This window comes from Miscanthus floridulus, chromosome 5, assembly GCF_019320115.1.
Source record: "Miscanthus floridulus cultivar M001 chromosome 5, ASM1932011v1, whole genome shotgun sequence".
Classification (NCBI taxonomy): Eukaryota; Viridiplantae; Streptophyta; class Magnoliopsida; order Poales; family Poaceae; genus Miscanthus; species Miscanthus floridulus.
This window is the reverse complement of record NC_089584.1, coordinates 146814159-146828335: the sequence shown is the minus strand read 5'-3', so window position 1 is coordinate 146828335 and position 14177 is coordinate 146814159. Positions and strand designations below refer to the sequence as shown.

Here is a 14177-nt window from a genome sequence, read left to right as displayed (position 1 = left end):
TCGTGGACCAACTAGGCTCAAAAGATTCATCTCGTGATTTCCAACTAAACTGTGTAATTAGTTTTTTTTTACCTATATTTAATACTCCATGCAAACGACTAAAAATTGATGTGATTAAGAGAAAATAAAAAAACTTGGAATTTAGATGACATCTAAACAAGGCCTAGGTGATTTTTCTTTTCTCATGTTGCGTCTGAATGGAGATCTGTCTGTCCTTCGAACGTTGTTTCGAGGGGACCGACATCAGATCGGCGTGGAGGGCCACTGAACAGCCTGTTCGGCCAAGGCCGATACGATGGTGGATTATTATTATTGGCTGATTTGGTGTGAGAGAAAAATACTATTTAGACTGTTACGTTGTCCATGCTGTAGAATTTTTGCCTCCATCGTCAGGCAGGCCGACAGGGGAAAGAAAAGATCGTCAGGCAGGCTGACAGGGGAAAGAAAAGCTCATCTGCTACGGCCAAGAACGCTATTGAATGTTCAGATTATTAGGCCCCGTTTAGATGCGAAAATTTTTTACTTTTGGCTACTGTAGCACTTTCGTTTGTATTTGACAAAAATTGTCTAATTATGGACTATTTAGGCTTAAAAGATTCGTCTCATCAATTACGGGTAAATTGTGCAATTAGTTATTCTTTTTACCTACATTTAATGTTTCATGCATATGCCGCAAGATTTGATGTGACGGGAAATCTTGAAAAATTTTAGATTTTGGGTGGCATCTAAACGGGCCCTTACAACATGTTTTATCTGAATATTCAGTATACATATCGCCATGGAGCAGCAGCCGATTGATCCATCCATCAACACACGCAGCAAACATCACAGGTTTTGAGGCAGCAAGTCAGTACCGTGATTAATAAACCGAGTGAAATTAAAAATTAGCCTAAACATCAAGAGCATCCGAGGCGCCTGCCTTTTTATCTACAGCTTCCTTTTCACCGTTCCTTCCCCCCTTCCTAATGAACAACACAAGGGTGTCCATGACCATGAGCACAACAAAATTTGCAGGCCGAAGCAGCCGCCGCTACGTAATTGTTTTTTCACTTAGAGCTACCCCCCCCCCCCCCCCCCCCCCCCGGGCGAAGCGGTAATGACCCACCCCTCCATTGGTTACCTCCAAGAACCAGCGAAAGAAAGGAGGACGAGTTCTTTCTTGGCTGCGGGCTGGGTCGTTGCTTGCCGTGCCTCTGGACTGCATGCACTGCTAGATTAATGTACGTAGTAGTATGTGATCCGGTTGCCGTCCGATGATCAGGTCTCCACCGCCAGGCTGCTCGTCGACAGCCTCGGCTTGGTGCTCTCTGGCACCGTCACCGTCACGGTCAGCCCCTCCTCCGGCTGCTGCTCCATGGCCACCGCCTTCCTCTTGTTGCCGCCGTTGCAGTCGCCGACGGCGGTTCCATTAGATACGGCCACCACTGGCTCTGCCGCCGATTCCTCCGGCTCCTGCGCCGGCTGCGTGTGCGGGTCCAGCTGCTGCTCAGGCTCCACCGCCTGCGCCTGAGGCTTCTTGGGCTGCTTCCGTTTCAGCAGGTGTGACTCGAGCTTCTTCATGTCGGCCAGCTTCACGGGCTTCAGGAAGAACTCCTCTGCGCCATCTTCCAAGCACCTGAAAACCTTGCAATCGTTAGCTGGAAATGGGATGGAAGCTGCAGATTGCTTGGAAGGAACAAGGAAGGAAGCAAGGGTAGAGAAGAATCGAATACTCTTCTTTCCCCCTTTGGTTTCTGAGAGACTGAGACAAGTGATCACATCACTCCAAGCCCAAGGACAGGGCAGACGTGTCAGAGATCTTTGCTCCCACAGGGAAAAGATCGGTCTTTCGAATTTCAGCGCCCTTTTTTGACTCAGCACAGCCCCTTCCCACTATTCGCCCAGAAATTTTGACCACCGCACAGTGACCACAGAAATACTACGAGAACTCGAAGCAGAAATATATTTTTTGTGTATATACGTATTACGTATATACAACACACAAAGATAATAAATATAATTTTTTTTGCAAGAAATCCTTCCATTTGGTGTGGGTTTGTGTCCGAAAGATTTCGTGAGATCTTGGCCCACCAACACAGCACAGCAAGGCACTGAGAGGAACCTTTCCTATGCTTTACGTTGCTGTCACCGAGATCTGGCGATCTATGCATGAAAACGCAGCGCGGCGCATTCAGTTGCCCCACCACCACCATCCCTACAGTCCACACCCCAAAGCAGCCCCTCCGTTCCGTTACACGGCAACGTCAAGGGAGCTGTTCTGGGGAATTCCTGAGCCTTTTTCTCTTCCCTGTCCCGTCAAATCACGCTACTATGCCCCTCTTTTGTTCTTATCTGAAAAAGATCAAATCTTGGACGTTTAAATTGAAACCAATTGGACCCTTGCAGGAACTGAATTTTTTTTTGTTAGGTATAGGCGTAATAGGCAGTGACTAAATAGAAATATTGTTGATTGTCATTTTGGCAAAACTGAAAAGTCTACGAGGCAGAGGAGGAAAGGAAAGAGATGAGCTGTATTAGCAAGCTGGAAAGCAGAGTTTTGCAGGGATGTTATATTTATTTGCAAGCTTTAGACCTACTAAACTAGACAGGCTTTAACTAATACTCCTACTACAAGGCACAAATTTTTAGAGGCAAAAGTTGCAAATCTTTCAGTGCTCCAACCAAATTAAGAAATCGATCCCAGCGCCTGAAGAAGCCTTTTTTGTGCAAACATTAAACTAAATAATCCCTAGGCGCCTTTTGTCAAAAGGAGAAGAAATTAAATAATCCCTCACACATTCACTCAATCCATTCTGAATCTTTTCATGCAAAACTGGTAATCTAGCATGATGGCGTTATATTCCTTCTGCTCCCTAGACAACCCCCAACCCTTTCACCATGATCTGTACCACGTACTACTACCTACAAATCTCACTTCAGTTCAGAAGAAGCAGGCAGGCAAGAACAGCAGGCACCGGTCACACAATGGCTGATTCTACGCATGAACTAGCAGATCAATCTCAGCTCCGTCCTAGTTATAAATTTCCCTGCCTAGTGTGTTGTGGACCAACTCGATAAATGCTGCTAGTAGGAGTACTGAATAAGAACATGATGAGACAAGGTTTAAATTGAATGCACTTGAAGCTCACCTGCTGATCCGGGCAGGCACATTCTCAGACGACATGATCACCACAGGAATGTCCTTGAGCGAGGAGGACCCCTGCATCCCAGAATTGGCAAGCAAAGATGAGATTTTTACTCCGCGGTGGTTCGTGGACCATGAGGATTATAAATGAGCGCCCGAACAGGGGGAAGGAATTTAATTGAAGGCCCCTCACCTTCACCCTCTTGAGCAGATCGTATCCTGTCATGCCTGGCATGCAGTAGTCAGTGATGATGAGATTCACATCGATCTCCTGTAGCACGAACAAGAACAGAGGTTGGTACAGAACAGGGTGCCTGCCAATCCGAGAAGGAAGGGGATGGAGAAGGCAAGAGGCGAAGGCGAGGGATCCATTATCCTTTACCTGCTGGTCAGGGGAGGAGGACGACGGCGACGATGCGTCCTCCGCGTCGTTGTCCCTCAGCCCCAGCAGCTCCAGCGCCTTGCTCCCGGAATCGACCGTGGTCACTGAAGAACAAGGACGCGATTGGAAACCAATGATGAGAGGGAATTTCGCCGCAGGAAAGAAGAGAAAAAACTCAACTCCAAGAAACACGGACAGGACGGACACACACTGTCCCTGTCCTGTCCTGCTCAAGGCTGAGGGGCGGCCAGGTGTCGCCGCGGCTGAGGCTCACCGTGGTAGGACGAGTTCTTGAGGAGCATCTCGATGAGCTTCCTGTCGACGATGCTGTCGTCCACCGCGAGGACATGGAACCGCGACTCGGCATCCACCACCGTCATGGCGGCGTGGGACGGGAACAGCCGAACGGACGACCAGAACGACCAGCGCGCACACGCCTCTGCGTCCCTCGGCTCCTTAACAGCTAGGCCTGCAGACCGGGAGGCGTCGTCGCCTTCCTCCTCGTGGCCGCGGCGGGGTAGCGGTGGGGCAAGGTAGAAGGTTATGTTGCTTTACTGAATGCGGCGGCAGGCGGCGGGGTGAGGGAGGCGGGGGATATAGGCGAGGAGCGGCACAGCCATGGCACGGCACGGCACAGGCGCCCACGCACCGGCAGGCACCGCAGCAGCGGCGTGGCCTCGATCGCCCCCCGGGAAAGCAAGATCCGACCGGATCACGCGCCCGAATCTCCACAGCAAATCGGCTCCATGATTTCTCCTCCCCTCCCGCGCCCGCCCGCCCCGCTCCCACCCTGTTCCTCGCTTTTCCCCCCGCTGTGGTCTCCGCGCCCGATGAGTTGGTTCTTGGCTTTGATGTGGCCGTGTGGCGTGGTGTGGTGTGGATGCCAAGCGACTAGGCGCGGCCTGCCTGCACGGACGCACCTCTCGGCAAAGCACAGCTGCCTTCCTTGCTTCTTTGGTCTCTGCCTCTCTGGTCTCTAGTTCTCTATTCTCTACCCAACAGCCAACAGCTGCGTTTGGTTGCTTTCACATGAATACTCCGTACATCTTATACATTCTAGATGAGTGAAGCATGCTAAATGCAGTACATGTAAATGACTTGGGGGAAAAATGAATATTTGATTTGTTGTATAGTGAGTTAGCAACCTTGTATTCTAGATGGAACAGTCATGCAAAATGTTTGATTATATTATATATGTATCAGCGGACATAGAAACTCTTGGGTTAAGAGTGATGCGTGGATCCAACATGAGATGCACTGTATTTTTATTTGTATCTATCCAGCCGGGACGACTTTTGAGTGTACCATATGCATTAGGGCTGTGTTTAGTGAGGTGAAAGTTGAAAATTTAGCTACCGTAGCACTTTCGTTTTTATTTGTCAATTAGGGTTTAATCATGGACTAATTAGGCTCAAAATGTTCGTCTCGCAATTTTCATCCAAACTGTGCAATTAGTTTTTTTTCATCTACATTTAATGCTCTATGCACGTATCGCAAGATTCGATGTGATAACTACTATAGCATTTTTTTAGAAAACTTTTCGCAAACTAAACGAGGCCTGGGCCTTGCAGCAAGGACATATTTCAGCTTCTGCTCATACAACGACATCCACTAAACAAAACCTTCTTTTTGAGTGTACCATATGCATTAGGCCTGTTTTCTTGGTATGTAGCTTTTAAACTTGGCTTAAAAGCTGTATTTCTATCTTTTAGCTTGTGCTTGTTGGTTGTTGGTTTTGCTATTGTATTTTAATAATTTTTTAGTTTCTCAACGCATAAAAAACTAAGGAAACCCCTATTTTATGTTAGTGTGTTTTCAACTTTTATTTTATTTCTCTCAAAAGCTATCTTTTATCCTTTTTAAAAAAAATATTCCCTCCGTTCCAAATTATATTCGCTTACATAGCAAAATGGATCTATAAAAAAAAATCAAAGCGACTTATAATTTAGAACGAATGGAGTACCTTAATAGCTGAATGTTTGTTTCAGTTTCTACCTTTATGATGACTAGCAAAAGGATCGCATGTCTATCCAGACGGCCGGTTTACATACAGCCTGTTCGGTTGGCTGGTTCGTATCGTTGCTGGTTCATGAAGAAGTATTGCTGGCTGGTTTGTGTGAGAGAAAAATACTGTTCCGGCTGAAAATTTATGATCTTTTACGACAAGCCACAACCAAACAAATAGTGTGTGATTTGCAAACACCCGCGAGCTTTATTTTTTATAATAAATATGCGGAACGGAAACATGGCAGGCAGGATGGATGGATGGATGGAATAATCATCATGTGCGAACGCTTATTAAGGTAGTGTATATATGTATATGCCATAAGGTTTATGATTAATTAGTTCCTTGGCCTAATGCATCAAACTAACGAAAAGACCAGAAAACCAAAGGAAATTCGTTTTAAGATCAAATAAGCAAGTTCGAGAAAAAAAAAATAGACCAAGAAACTAAGTACCACTTTTTTTCGAGGGCCGAGGAAATAATTTCCTCTAGTATTATTATGAGCCTAGCATCAGTTTTTTGTGTCCTACAGTGTTGTTGTTGGTAGTCGCGGCAGTAAATAGAGCATTCGAATCGGCTGGTTCGTGTATGTTTGTTTGTTCAGAACAAGAAGAGAAACTACCGGAGACGATGGTGCGGTCACTTGTGTGCCGTTCACTTGTTCGGTGAAACTGGAGTGGGTCAATCCTTGGATGGACCGCGGGGGACGCAAAGCGGAGGTCGTGTTGGCTGGTCTGCCCTCTGCCGGGCGGGATCGGGGTCGGGGTCGGGCCGGCGCCGGTCTTCCAAGCAAAGCGGAGGGCCAACCGGAGGCCGGAGCCACGAGGCAGCCAGTCCTCTCGCCCGGTCACCGTCACGCTCATGGGCGGGGCCCGCGAGGATCCCGGGGCGAGATCCGCTGACGTCACCCCCGTGCCAACCCCCCGGCCCCACCCACCCCTATCTATCGTCCCGTTCCGTTTGCGTTCCTACCGATGCGTGCCGTGCTTGTCCCTCCGCCAGGTGGGGCCCGTAGTGAAGGGCCCATGTGACCCGTCACGATTTCGGCCTGTTATCGTCAACGATAGTAAATTTTCAGCTAGAACAGTATTTTTCTCTTACACCAAACCAACTAGCAGTGATAATCCACGGTCGTCGTTTCAGCCCCAGCCGAAATGACCACTTGCTTCGCAGTCAGCAGCGCACCTCGGCAACTTCGCATGGGTGGGTGGCTAGGCCGGTGGGGCCTCGGCGTGGCTCACCGGCGCCGGGCTGGGCCCTGTCTCGACGACTCGACGCCCGTACACATAGGATCGACGGACGAGATCGCTCCGGTTCATTCCGAGTGGTTGTTCCAAGAGAGTGCATCTGTGCATGTTGTCGCGCCACCGAGGGTCGGCCGTTTGGTAGAACCTAGGAAACTCGCTTTGCCCAACCTTCAGCCCTCTTTCTTTTCTTTTGGATCCATTAGTCAGTTAATACTTAATAGCTTATCCCTAATATGAACTAGATAAGAGCATCTCCACTAATTCTAAAAAAATAGTAAATCAATGAGCTTCTCAAGTTGCTAAAAAAACAGTGTATTAGCTAGCTTTCTTAAATCATTTTCAACATACTGTTTCAAAAGTTGAAGACAATTCCGAACTATTTCCAAATCACTCCAGCCACTTGAAAGATTGTGAGTTGAGATAAAGGAGACAGGGTTTTTTCAATGTCACAAAAAAAGCTCAAGACTGGGAGTGGGTTTTAGAAACTCGTGGAGATGCTCTAACTATTAGTTGGTTTGTCCTAATTAGTGAGAGTTGTTAGTTAGGTATTCAGCTAATAATTAGCTAGACTATTAGCTAGATCCATTTGGTTCTAAAATGAGCTAATTATTAGTACCTAACTGTCACCTCTATGGATCCAAACAGGACATTAGCCCGGCAAGGATTTACATGCCTCCGCAAGCGAGTCAAATTGGCTATCTTGTGTCGCCGCCGAGGTTCCGTTGACTAGTGTCATCTCTAATGTCTCTTCTATGGTGCTGCTACTCTATTGTATTCCTAAGAGGTGACCGATTTGATGTCCATGCAAGAATCAAGCTTTTCCTGCTTCATTGACCTTCTATCGCCAAAATAAGCTCATTGATACACAAAATCAAGCTTCTTGCCCTAATTACCCCCTCCCCCATTGTTGTTGATCAAACTAAGTCTACTGTGGCCCCAATTATATCGTTCCCCATCAAATTGAGTGCATCTTGCATGGCCATCTATCCACAATTCTAGCTGATATGATCTCTATTTTACACAAAAGGCGCTACGTCACTAACACTAAGTTAGTGATCTCTCAAATACTAACTAAAGAGCGTCAATAACCACTAGACCCGACACGAGCTAATTCTCAAAACTAATTACACTAAAGAACACACTAGGAAAATAAATACAAGGATGAGGTAGTGAAGTTATACCGTCGTGGTAAGAGATGATCAATCAAACAATCACAAGCTAACCGATGAAATCCTCGGGACAAGATGACACAAAGATTTTTCACCGAGGTTCACTTAATTGCCGGTAAGCTAGTCCCCGTTGTGGCGATTCACTCACTTGGAGGTTCACGCGCTAATAAGCATCACACACCTAACCGGCAACCGAGTGCCGCACGACTAATATAAGATGAGGATCACACAAAGCCACGAGCAATCCACTAGAGTACCTTTTAGCTCTTTGCCAGGAAAAAGATCAAGAACCCCTCACAATCACCACTATCGGAGCCGGAGACAATTATCTTCCTCTGTTCGATGATCCTCGCTGCACCAAGCCATCTAGATGGCGGCAACCACCAAGAGTAACAATCGAAATCCGCAGTGGCACACAATCACCAAGTGTTTCTAGATGCAATCACTCAAGCAATGCACTTGGATTCACTCTCAATCTCATAAAGATGATGAATCAATGATGGAGGTGAGTGAGAGGTCTTTGAATAAGCTCACAAGGTTGCTATGTTAATGCAAATGGTTAAGAGAGTTAGCTAGAGCCGGCCATGGACCTTAAATAGAGAGCCCCTCCGAAAAGGGCCGTTGAGCTCACGCTGCAGCCCAACTTACAGTGACCGGACACGCTGGTCAGGGCAACCGGACGCACCCAGGTTAGCGTCCAGTCAACGAATGCACGCCATGCGTCCCCGCCTTCAAACGAGCGCCGCTGGATCTCAACAGCTATAATCTTCCATGCTCGCGTTAAGTCACGACCGCACGCGCACAACAAATGACTTGACGCGCCAACTTCGTGTCCGGTTAGGCGCGCCTAAGCTGCCACCATACTGCGACCAGACGCACTGATCCCCTCTCTAGACGCCGAGCCAAGCCGCATCAGATCATTTCTAGAGAGCTCCTAGAGCGCTCGAAATGCGATCGGACGCGTCCGGTTGCCATCGACCTAACGCACTCCAGCGTCCGCTCCTCACCTTCTCGTGAAACTGATTGTTTATAGATCGTTTATAGATTTATTTAGGTTTATGCTGGTTAAATCTATGTTTTATCTATAACTAAGTTATACATGATCCAATAAGTATGAAATTTTTACTACAGTTTAAGCATATAATAATTAGCCCATCATAAAAAATTCACCACAATTGGACCATATAAGCTGCAGCTATGAATTATTCTAATTAATTACAGAAAAACATGGATCTAAAGCTACATAAAAAACTATGTACTAAAGCATACCATATTATACATTCACTGTATAGATCTATTTATGCGGAGTCTAACAAAATTAGATTTTCTATTTTATTATTTTTCTATAATTTACTATGATTTTTTAAAGATTCGACGGAAATAAATAAAAAAGAAAAAGACAAAACCATGGCCACTGTAGCAAAGCCACCGTCCAAAACCGCTCGGGGTTATTTAACCAGTTTTGGAAAGTTCAGAGGGTAGAAAATCTAGTTTTATAGTTTGGAGGGTGAAGTAGTCCATCATGAATAGTTAAGGGGGTTATGTAGATTTTTTCCAGATTTTAACGGAAGGAACCGGTGTTTCTCGAGAGCACCCTAACAAAGCTCTTTATTTAGTATTGTCCTAGATGTTAATATATATTTCAACAACCTTGATCAAAGCTGTATCAATTATTGAGGTTAGGACAAAACTAAATTGAGTTTTTTTTTCAAAAAAAATGTTATGTGCACCATTACTGCATCTTTTTTTGTTTATTTTTCTTCTCCTTTTCCCATTGGGGCTGGCCAAGAGTATTAACTGTGAAAGAGAAGATATCGTTGTTGACTCCATTATATTCTTCAAAGGCTGCCCTGCCTCTACACAACTTATTCGTCAAAGGAGACCTTTTCTCTTGAGCAAATAATTTGCCTTTGGGAGACGAAGATGATGGCGAGAAGGAATGCGTTATCGAGAACCTTAAAAAGTCAGGGTCAGCACTAATCCTCGGTATGATTTTTGTGGCCTACTAGACCAGATTCTGTGGCCTGCATTTTCGCCGGTTATTTAATTGTGCACATCAATGTGATTGTGATTTGTGAAGGTGTTTAGAGGAGCAAAACTGCAAAGCGACAAGGTGAAGGCCAGACGGTTGATGCAAAGTAAGAGGCTTGGTGCCCCGTAACCATCATCCTGGGTCTATCTCCAGCACGCCATCCAAAATACAAAACCCATTTTATATTTGAGTAGCGCTATAGGTAAATGGTTTAATACTTATTTTTTATCTTCTCCAACAACAAGATCCAAAAGAGAACTCTTTCTATAAATGAGTCTCCAGGAGAGATGATACTCAGATTTAGGTTGTGCCTCTCCTAGCACCCAAAATAAGTCTTCTGTATAGGTACTCTGTTGGAGACTAATACAGTACTGTCGGAGACCCATTTTAAGTTTGGGTGCCCCTATGGGTCACCTGTTGCAGACAGTCTAATGAACTAGGGTGTTTACTTCCACTCACCAAAAATGATATAGCGCATGTTTATGAGTTATGGCTAATTGTTAGCTTTCCTTAGAATTGAGGACTTCCTTCGTCCTAAATATAGTGCATTTTAGAGATTTTAGGATATTTTTGAGAATATAAAAGATGCATATGCCCTCGCTTTATTTTCTAATAAGACGCTATTATTATTATGATTAATAGAGGTTGTTTGATAAATGACTACCAAGTTTGTGCAACTATTTAGTACATAATTGTTTTATGCCTCCTAAAATTCCTTATAGTTGGGTATAATTTTTTAATACTTATATGCACTATATATTATAGGATGGAAAGAGTAATTAGCTACTCCCTCTATCCTGATCCAAGTCTGCCCTAAATCAAACTATGTTAATCTTTGACCAAAATTATAGAAAAAAATATGGTTACAACACCAAATAATTAGCATCATTGGACACATTATGAAATATAATTTTATAATTCACATTTTTTTATGTAATACCATATTTAGTTTGATCTAAGATAATTACGATTTATGAAAATTTATAAGTTTGACTTTTAGAAAAAGAGTAAGTTTGGTTAAAATCGTGATTTCACGCATGGATGTGCTTATAAGTTTTGACCAACCATGCTTATATATAAGTTACAAGTTGTGGCCTATGTATCCGTTTTAGACTTTTAGGTCAACTGCTATGGTTCATTGGCTTTATTTTTATGTGTCGGGTCAATTATCGAATAGGTCGACCAAATTCCCTTCCGTAGCCAAATTGGATTTTGAGGTGGAGTTTTGTTTTTTGAATCTGTTGATGCTTGAGCAGCTAGCGTCCGATGTATAAGTCACTTACATAAGTGTGGACTAATTCTTCTTATATTTAATTAATTATTAAAGAGGACGAAGCACAGGAACCCTGCATATATATTTTCTTCATCATCTGCTAGCATATGTATTCAGAATTCAGTAAATGTAAGTGGATGGAATTTTAAGTCAAAACCGCTGTGGTGGTTTGACTCAGGTGTGGTAGCAATCTAAAACAGTTGCTTAGCTGCTAGTGCTGACGATCCCTGATGGGTACTCCGTATGATCGATCGCACACTTGCTCCAAGGACAAGCTTGTTCCTACTAGTTATTTATCCTCCAGTGGATGCATGCATGGATGTGAATGAACTACTTTATGTACGGGAGATCCTCCTTTCCTGTAGCAGCGGCCGGCCCTTGGTTTTCAAAAGGAAAATTGCAGACAGGTAAGTAGAGACGACGTATTACTAGAGTAATATATGTAAGAGCATTATAGTAGTGTCGCTAGTGGATGTGGCCTTTATCTTCTTCAGTTGTTCGCCACCACATGCTGACATGCATCCGTGATCTGCTTACGCAGATGGGCGATACGGACGGGATACACACATCCATCAAGATCGAGGCAGCACCGAATCGCAGGCAGCCGCGTTTGCACCGCACCGCACATGCAGGCTCCTATGATCTCGATGGGGAAACGCCATTAAAAAACGAAGAAAACGGGGAAAGCAAGATTTGATTTGCGACGTGACCATCCGAGATCTGTGGCGGGATTCGACTGAGACGGATTGGGATTGGATGGAGACGGCAGAGGAGGGCGAAAACAAAATCAAATCTGCCATGGCATACGGACGGAATTACTGATACGATCCATCCACATCCACCCGTCCTATCTCATCACGGTTTGCGGATTTGGGGATTAACCACCACGGTTTGCGGTCTGCAGTGTTCTTGTTCGACCCTGCAGCGTTCTTGGTTCCATTTATCCCGTCCATGATTTGCTTTTTCCATACAATAGAAAACGCTCTTCCTATTGGCCTACTCAGTTTGACTTGGACCTGTTCTGTTTAGAAAAGCTCCTCCAATCTCTGATTTCTCGTTACCGTAAATAGCACTCGAGTAAATGAACTACGAGCATTTGCCTTGATTTCTGTGACTCTCACACTGTTCATTCTTCTCAGTTACGCAAAAAAATTTGCGTGTCTCTGTACTAAGATAAAGAAAAATATTTAATACAACACGCCTTAATGGCGTCCTAGGGGGCCAGAAGATTTGTATATAGACACTCAGACCATCTCTAATGTCCTGTTATATTGGTCTGAATTGTGATGCCGGCTAAAAGGCCTATGCGACGGCGCCGCTTACGTGCACCCACGTTGTTGTCCCGTGGAAATAACTCACGAAACGTCCACGTTTTGCCGGGGTCGTCCAACTAGCACACAAGCACAGCTTCCCGCACCCGTTGCTTAATGGCCCCGTTTGGCTTACTCTATATTCGGTTTGTTCAGCTTCTTTTTTTAGCCCGAAATAATATTTTTTTCTCACAACAATTCAGCCAAAACAATGTTTGCCAGACAATTTTAGCCAAAATTCTGACAGCCTAACGGACCTGGCAGTAGTGCATGATGCATGCAGCAGCTGTCAACTTGTTCGTCGTCCGAATCTGCTGATAGGAACGAGCTCCAATACTTTGACCCAACACGTGATACGCGTTAAACAAGTTGGGCGTATCCTCTGAAGATTCAAATCAGATTCACCCCTGATCGAGCTCCTGTTTGTACGATACCATGGTATTAATAAACTGCAGTTTCAGAACCTACTATAGATATGCAAAATCATGATTTAAAGAAAAGGGTCGAGAGTGAACTCTTTAAAACTAAAAAAACAGTTCAGCCATATCATGGTTTTCAAAGTCGTAAAATTTGTTGTGTCCAAACAGTTCACGGCACTCTAAATCAATAGATTTTACAAAACCATGGTTTTCTTCTTCTTCTAAAACTCAAAAAATAAACAGAGCCCAAATCCGAACTGAAAAAGGCTCTGACAGAGCCGAGGCCCATCTGAATTACTAGTACTAGTACAACTCTGCTTGCAAGGTCCAGTCCGGGTTCGGCCCGGCCCTGACCCGTCGTCTCGTCACACACAGCACAGGATGCTTGGCCTTGTTTAAATCACCTCTAAATTCCAAGTTTTTTCACTCACTCTTCGTCACATCAATTTTTGGACGCATATATGGAGCATTAAATGTAGGTAAAAAAATAACTAATTACATAGTTTGGTTGTAAATCACGAGAGCAATTTTTTAAGCCTAATTAGTCTATGATCAGACAAAGTTTATCAAATACAAATAAAACGTGCTACAGTGTTTAAATTACAAAAATTTACAATCTAAACAAGGCCCTTGCTCCGAAAATTCCACTGCAGTAGCAGGCAGGAAGGATCTGTCTGCCCCAATCCCAGAGCGGCCAGCATTATCAGGTTAGGACGGCGAGCGTACGGCCGATTTGAGGAGGATTTCCCTACTGTTAAAAGATGCACGCTCTTGGAGGAAAAGGGCACCGGAGAAGGAAGGAAAGATGCACTGTACCTTCAGCACATGGGCACAAGGACAAGCATGCCCTGCCGCCCTTGCTGCTTGTGCCGCTGAGCTGAGGTGACACCTGGTCAGATTCCTGGGACTGAGAGGGGTTACATGCCTAATCGGAGAACCTTTGAGCATGAGCCGTGCTAACACAGACAGGGAGACTTAGGAGCCCGTTTGGCCGGGCACTGCTCCGCGTGCTCCTCTATCAGAGCCAGAGCCGGAGCCGGAGCGTCAAAGCCCTGTTTCGTGGCTTCGCATGCCGTACCATAAAATGGTTCATCTTCACTTGTTTTTGGTCAGAAGGGCTCCTCCTCTCAGCAACGTTTGGTGCGGCTCCGCTGACGGAGCCAGAGCCAGAGCTGTGCGAGAGCCGCACCAAACAGGCCCTTAGCTTCCTGACATC

At 45.1% G+C, this 14177-nt stretch overlaps 1 protein-coding gene across 1 annotated transcript; it reads right to left on the bottom strand.

The window, feature by feature from the left end:
- Positions 1-832: 832 nt before the first annotated feature.
- LOC136451109 (two-component response regulator ORR4-like) lies at positions 833-4463 on the bottom strand. Its single transcript, XM_066451854.1, has 5 exons — positions 3781-4463; positions 3507-3610; positions 3318-3395; positions 3129-3199; positions 833-1615 (listed from the first exon to the last, which is right to left on the bottom strand). The coding sequence occupies exons 1-5, from the start codon at positions 3884-3886 to the stop codon at positions 1258-1260; spliced, it is 717 nt and encodes a 238-aa protein (XP_066307951.1). The 5' UTR covers positions 3887-4463; the 3' UTR covers positions 833-1257.
- Between the last annotated feature and the right edge of the window lie 9714 nt (positions 4464-14177).

Excerpts from the sequence above, each read along its gene's own strand:
- LOC136451109 (XM_066451854.1), bottom strand. The coding sequence starts at position 3,886 with ATGACGGTGGTGGATGCCGAGTCGCGGTTCCATGTCCTCGCGGTGGAC. Across the intron at positions 3,396-3,506 it reads CCTCCTCCCCTGACCAGCAG|GAGATCGATGTGAATCTCAT; the intron begins GTAAAGGATAAT and ends TTCGTGCTACAG. Across the intron at positions 3,200-3,317 it reads ATCTGCTCAAGAGGGTGAAG|GGGTCCTCCTCGCTCAAGGA; the intron begins GTGAGGGGCCTT and ends TCTGGGATGCAG.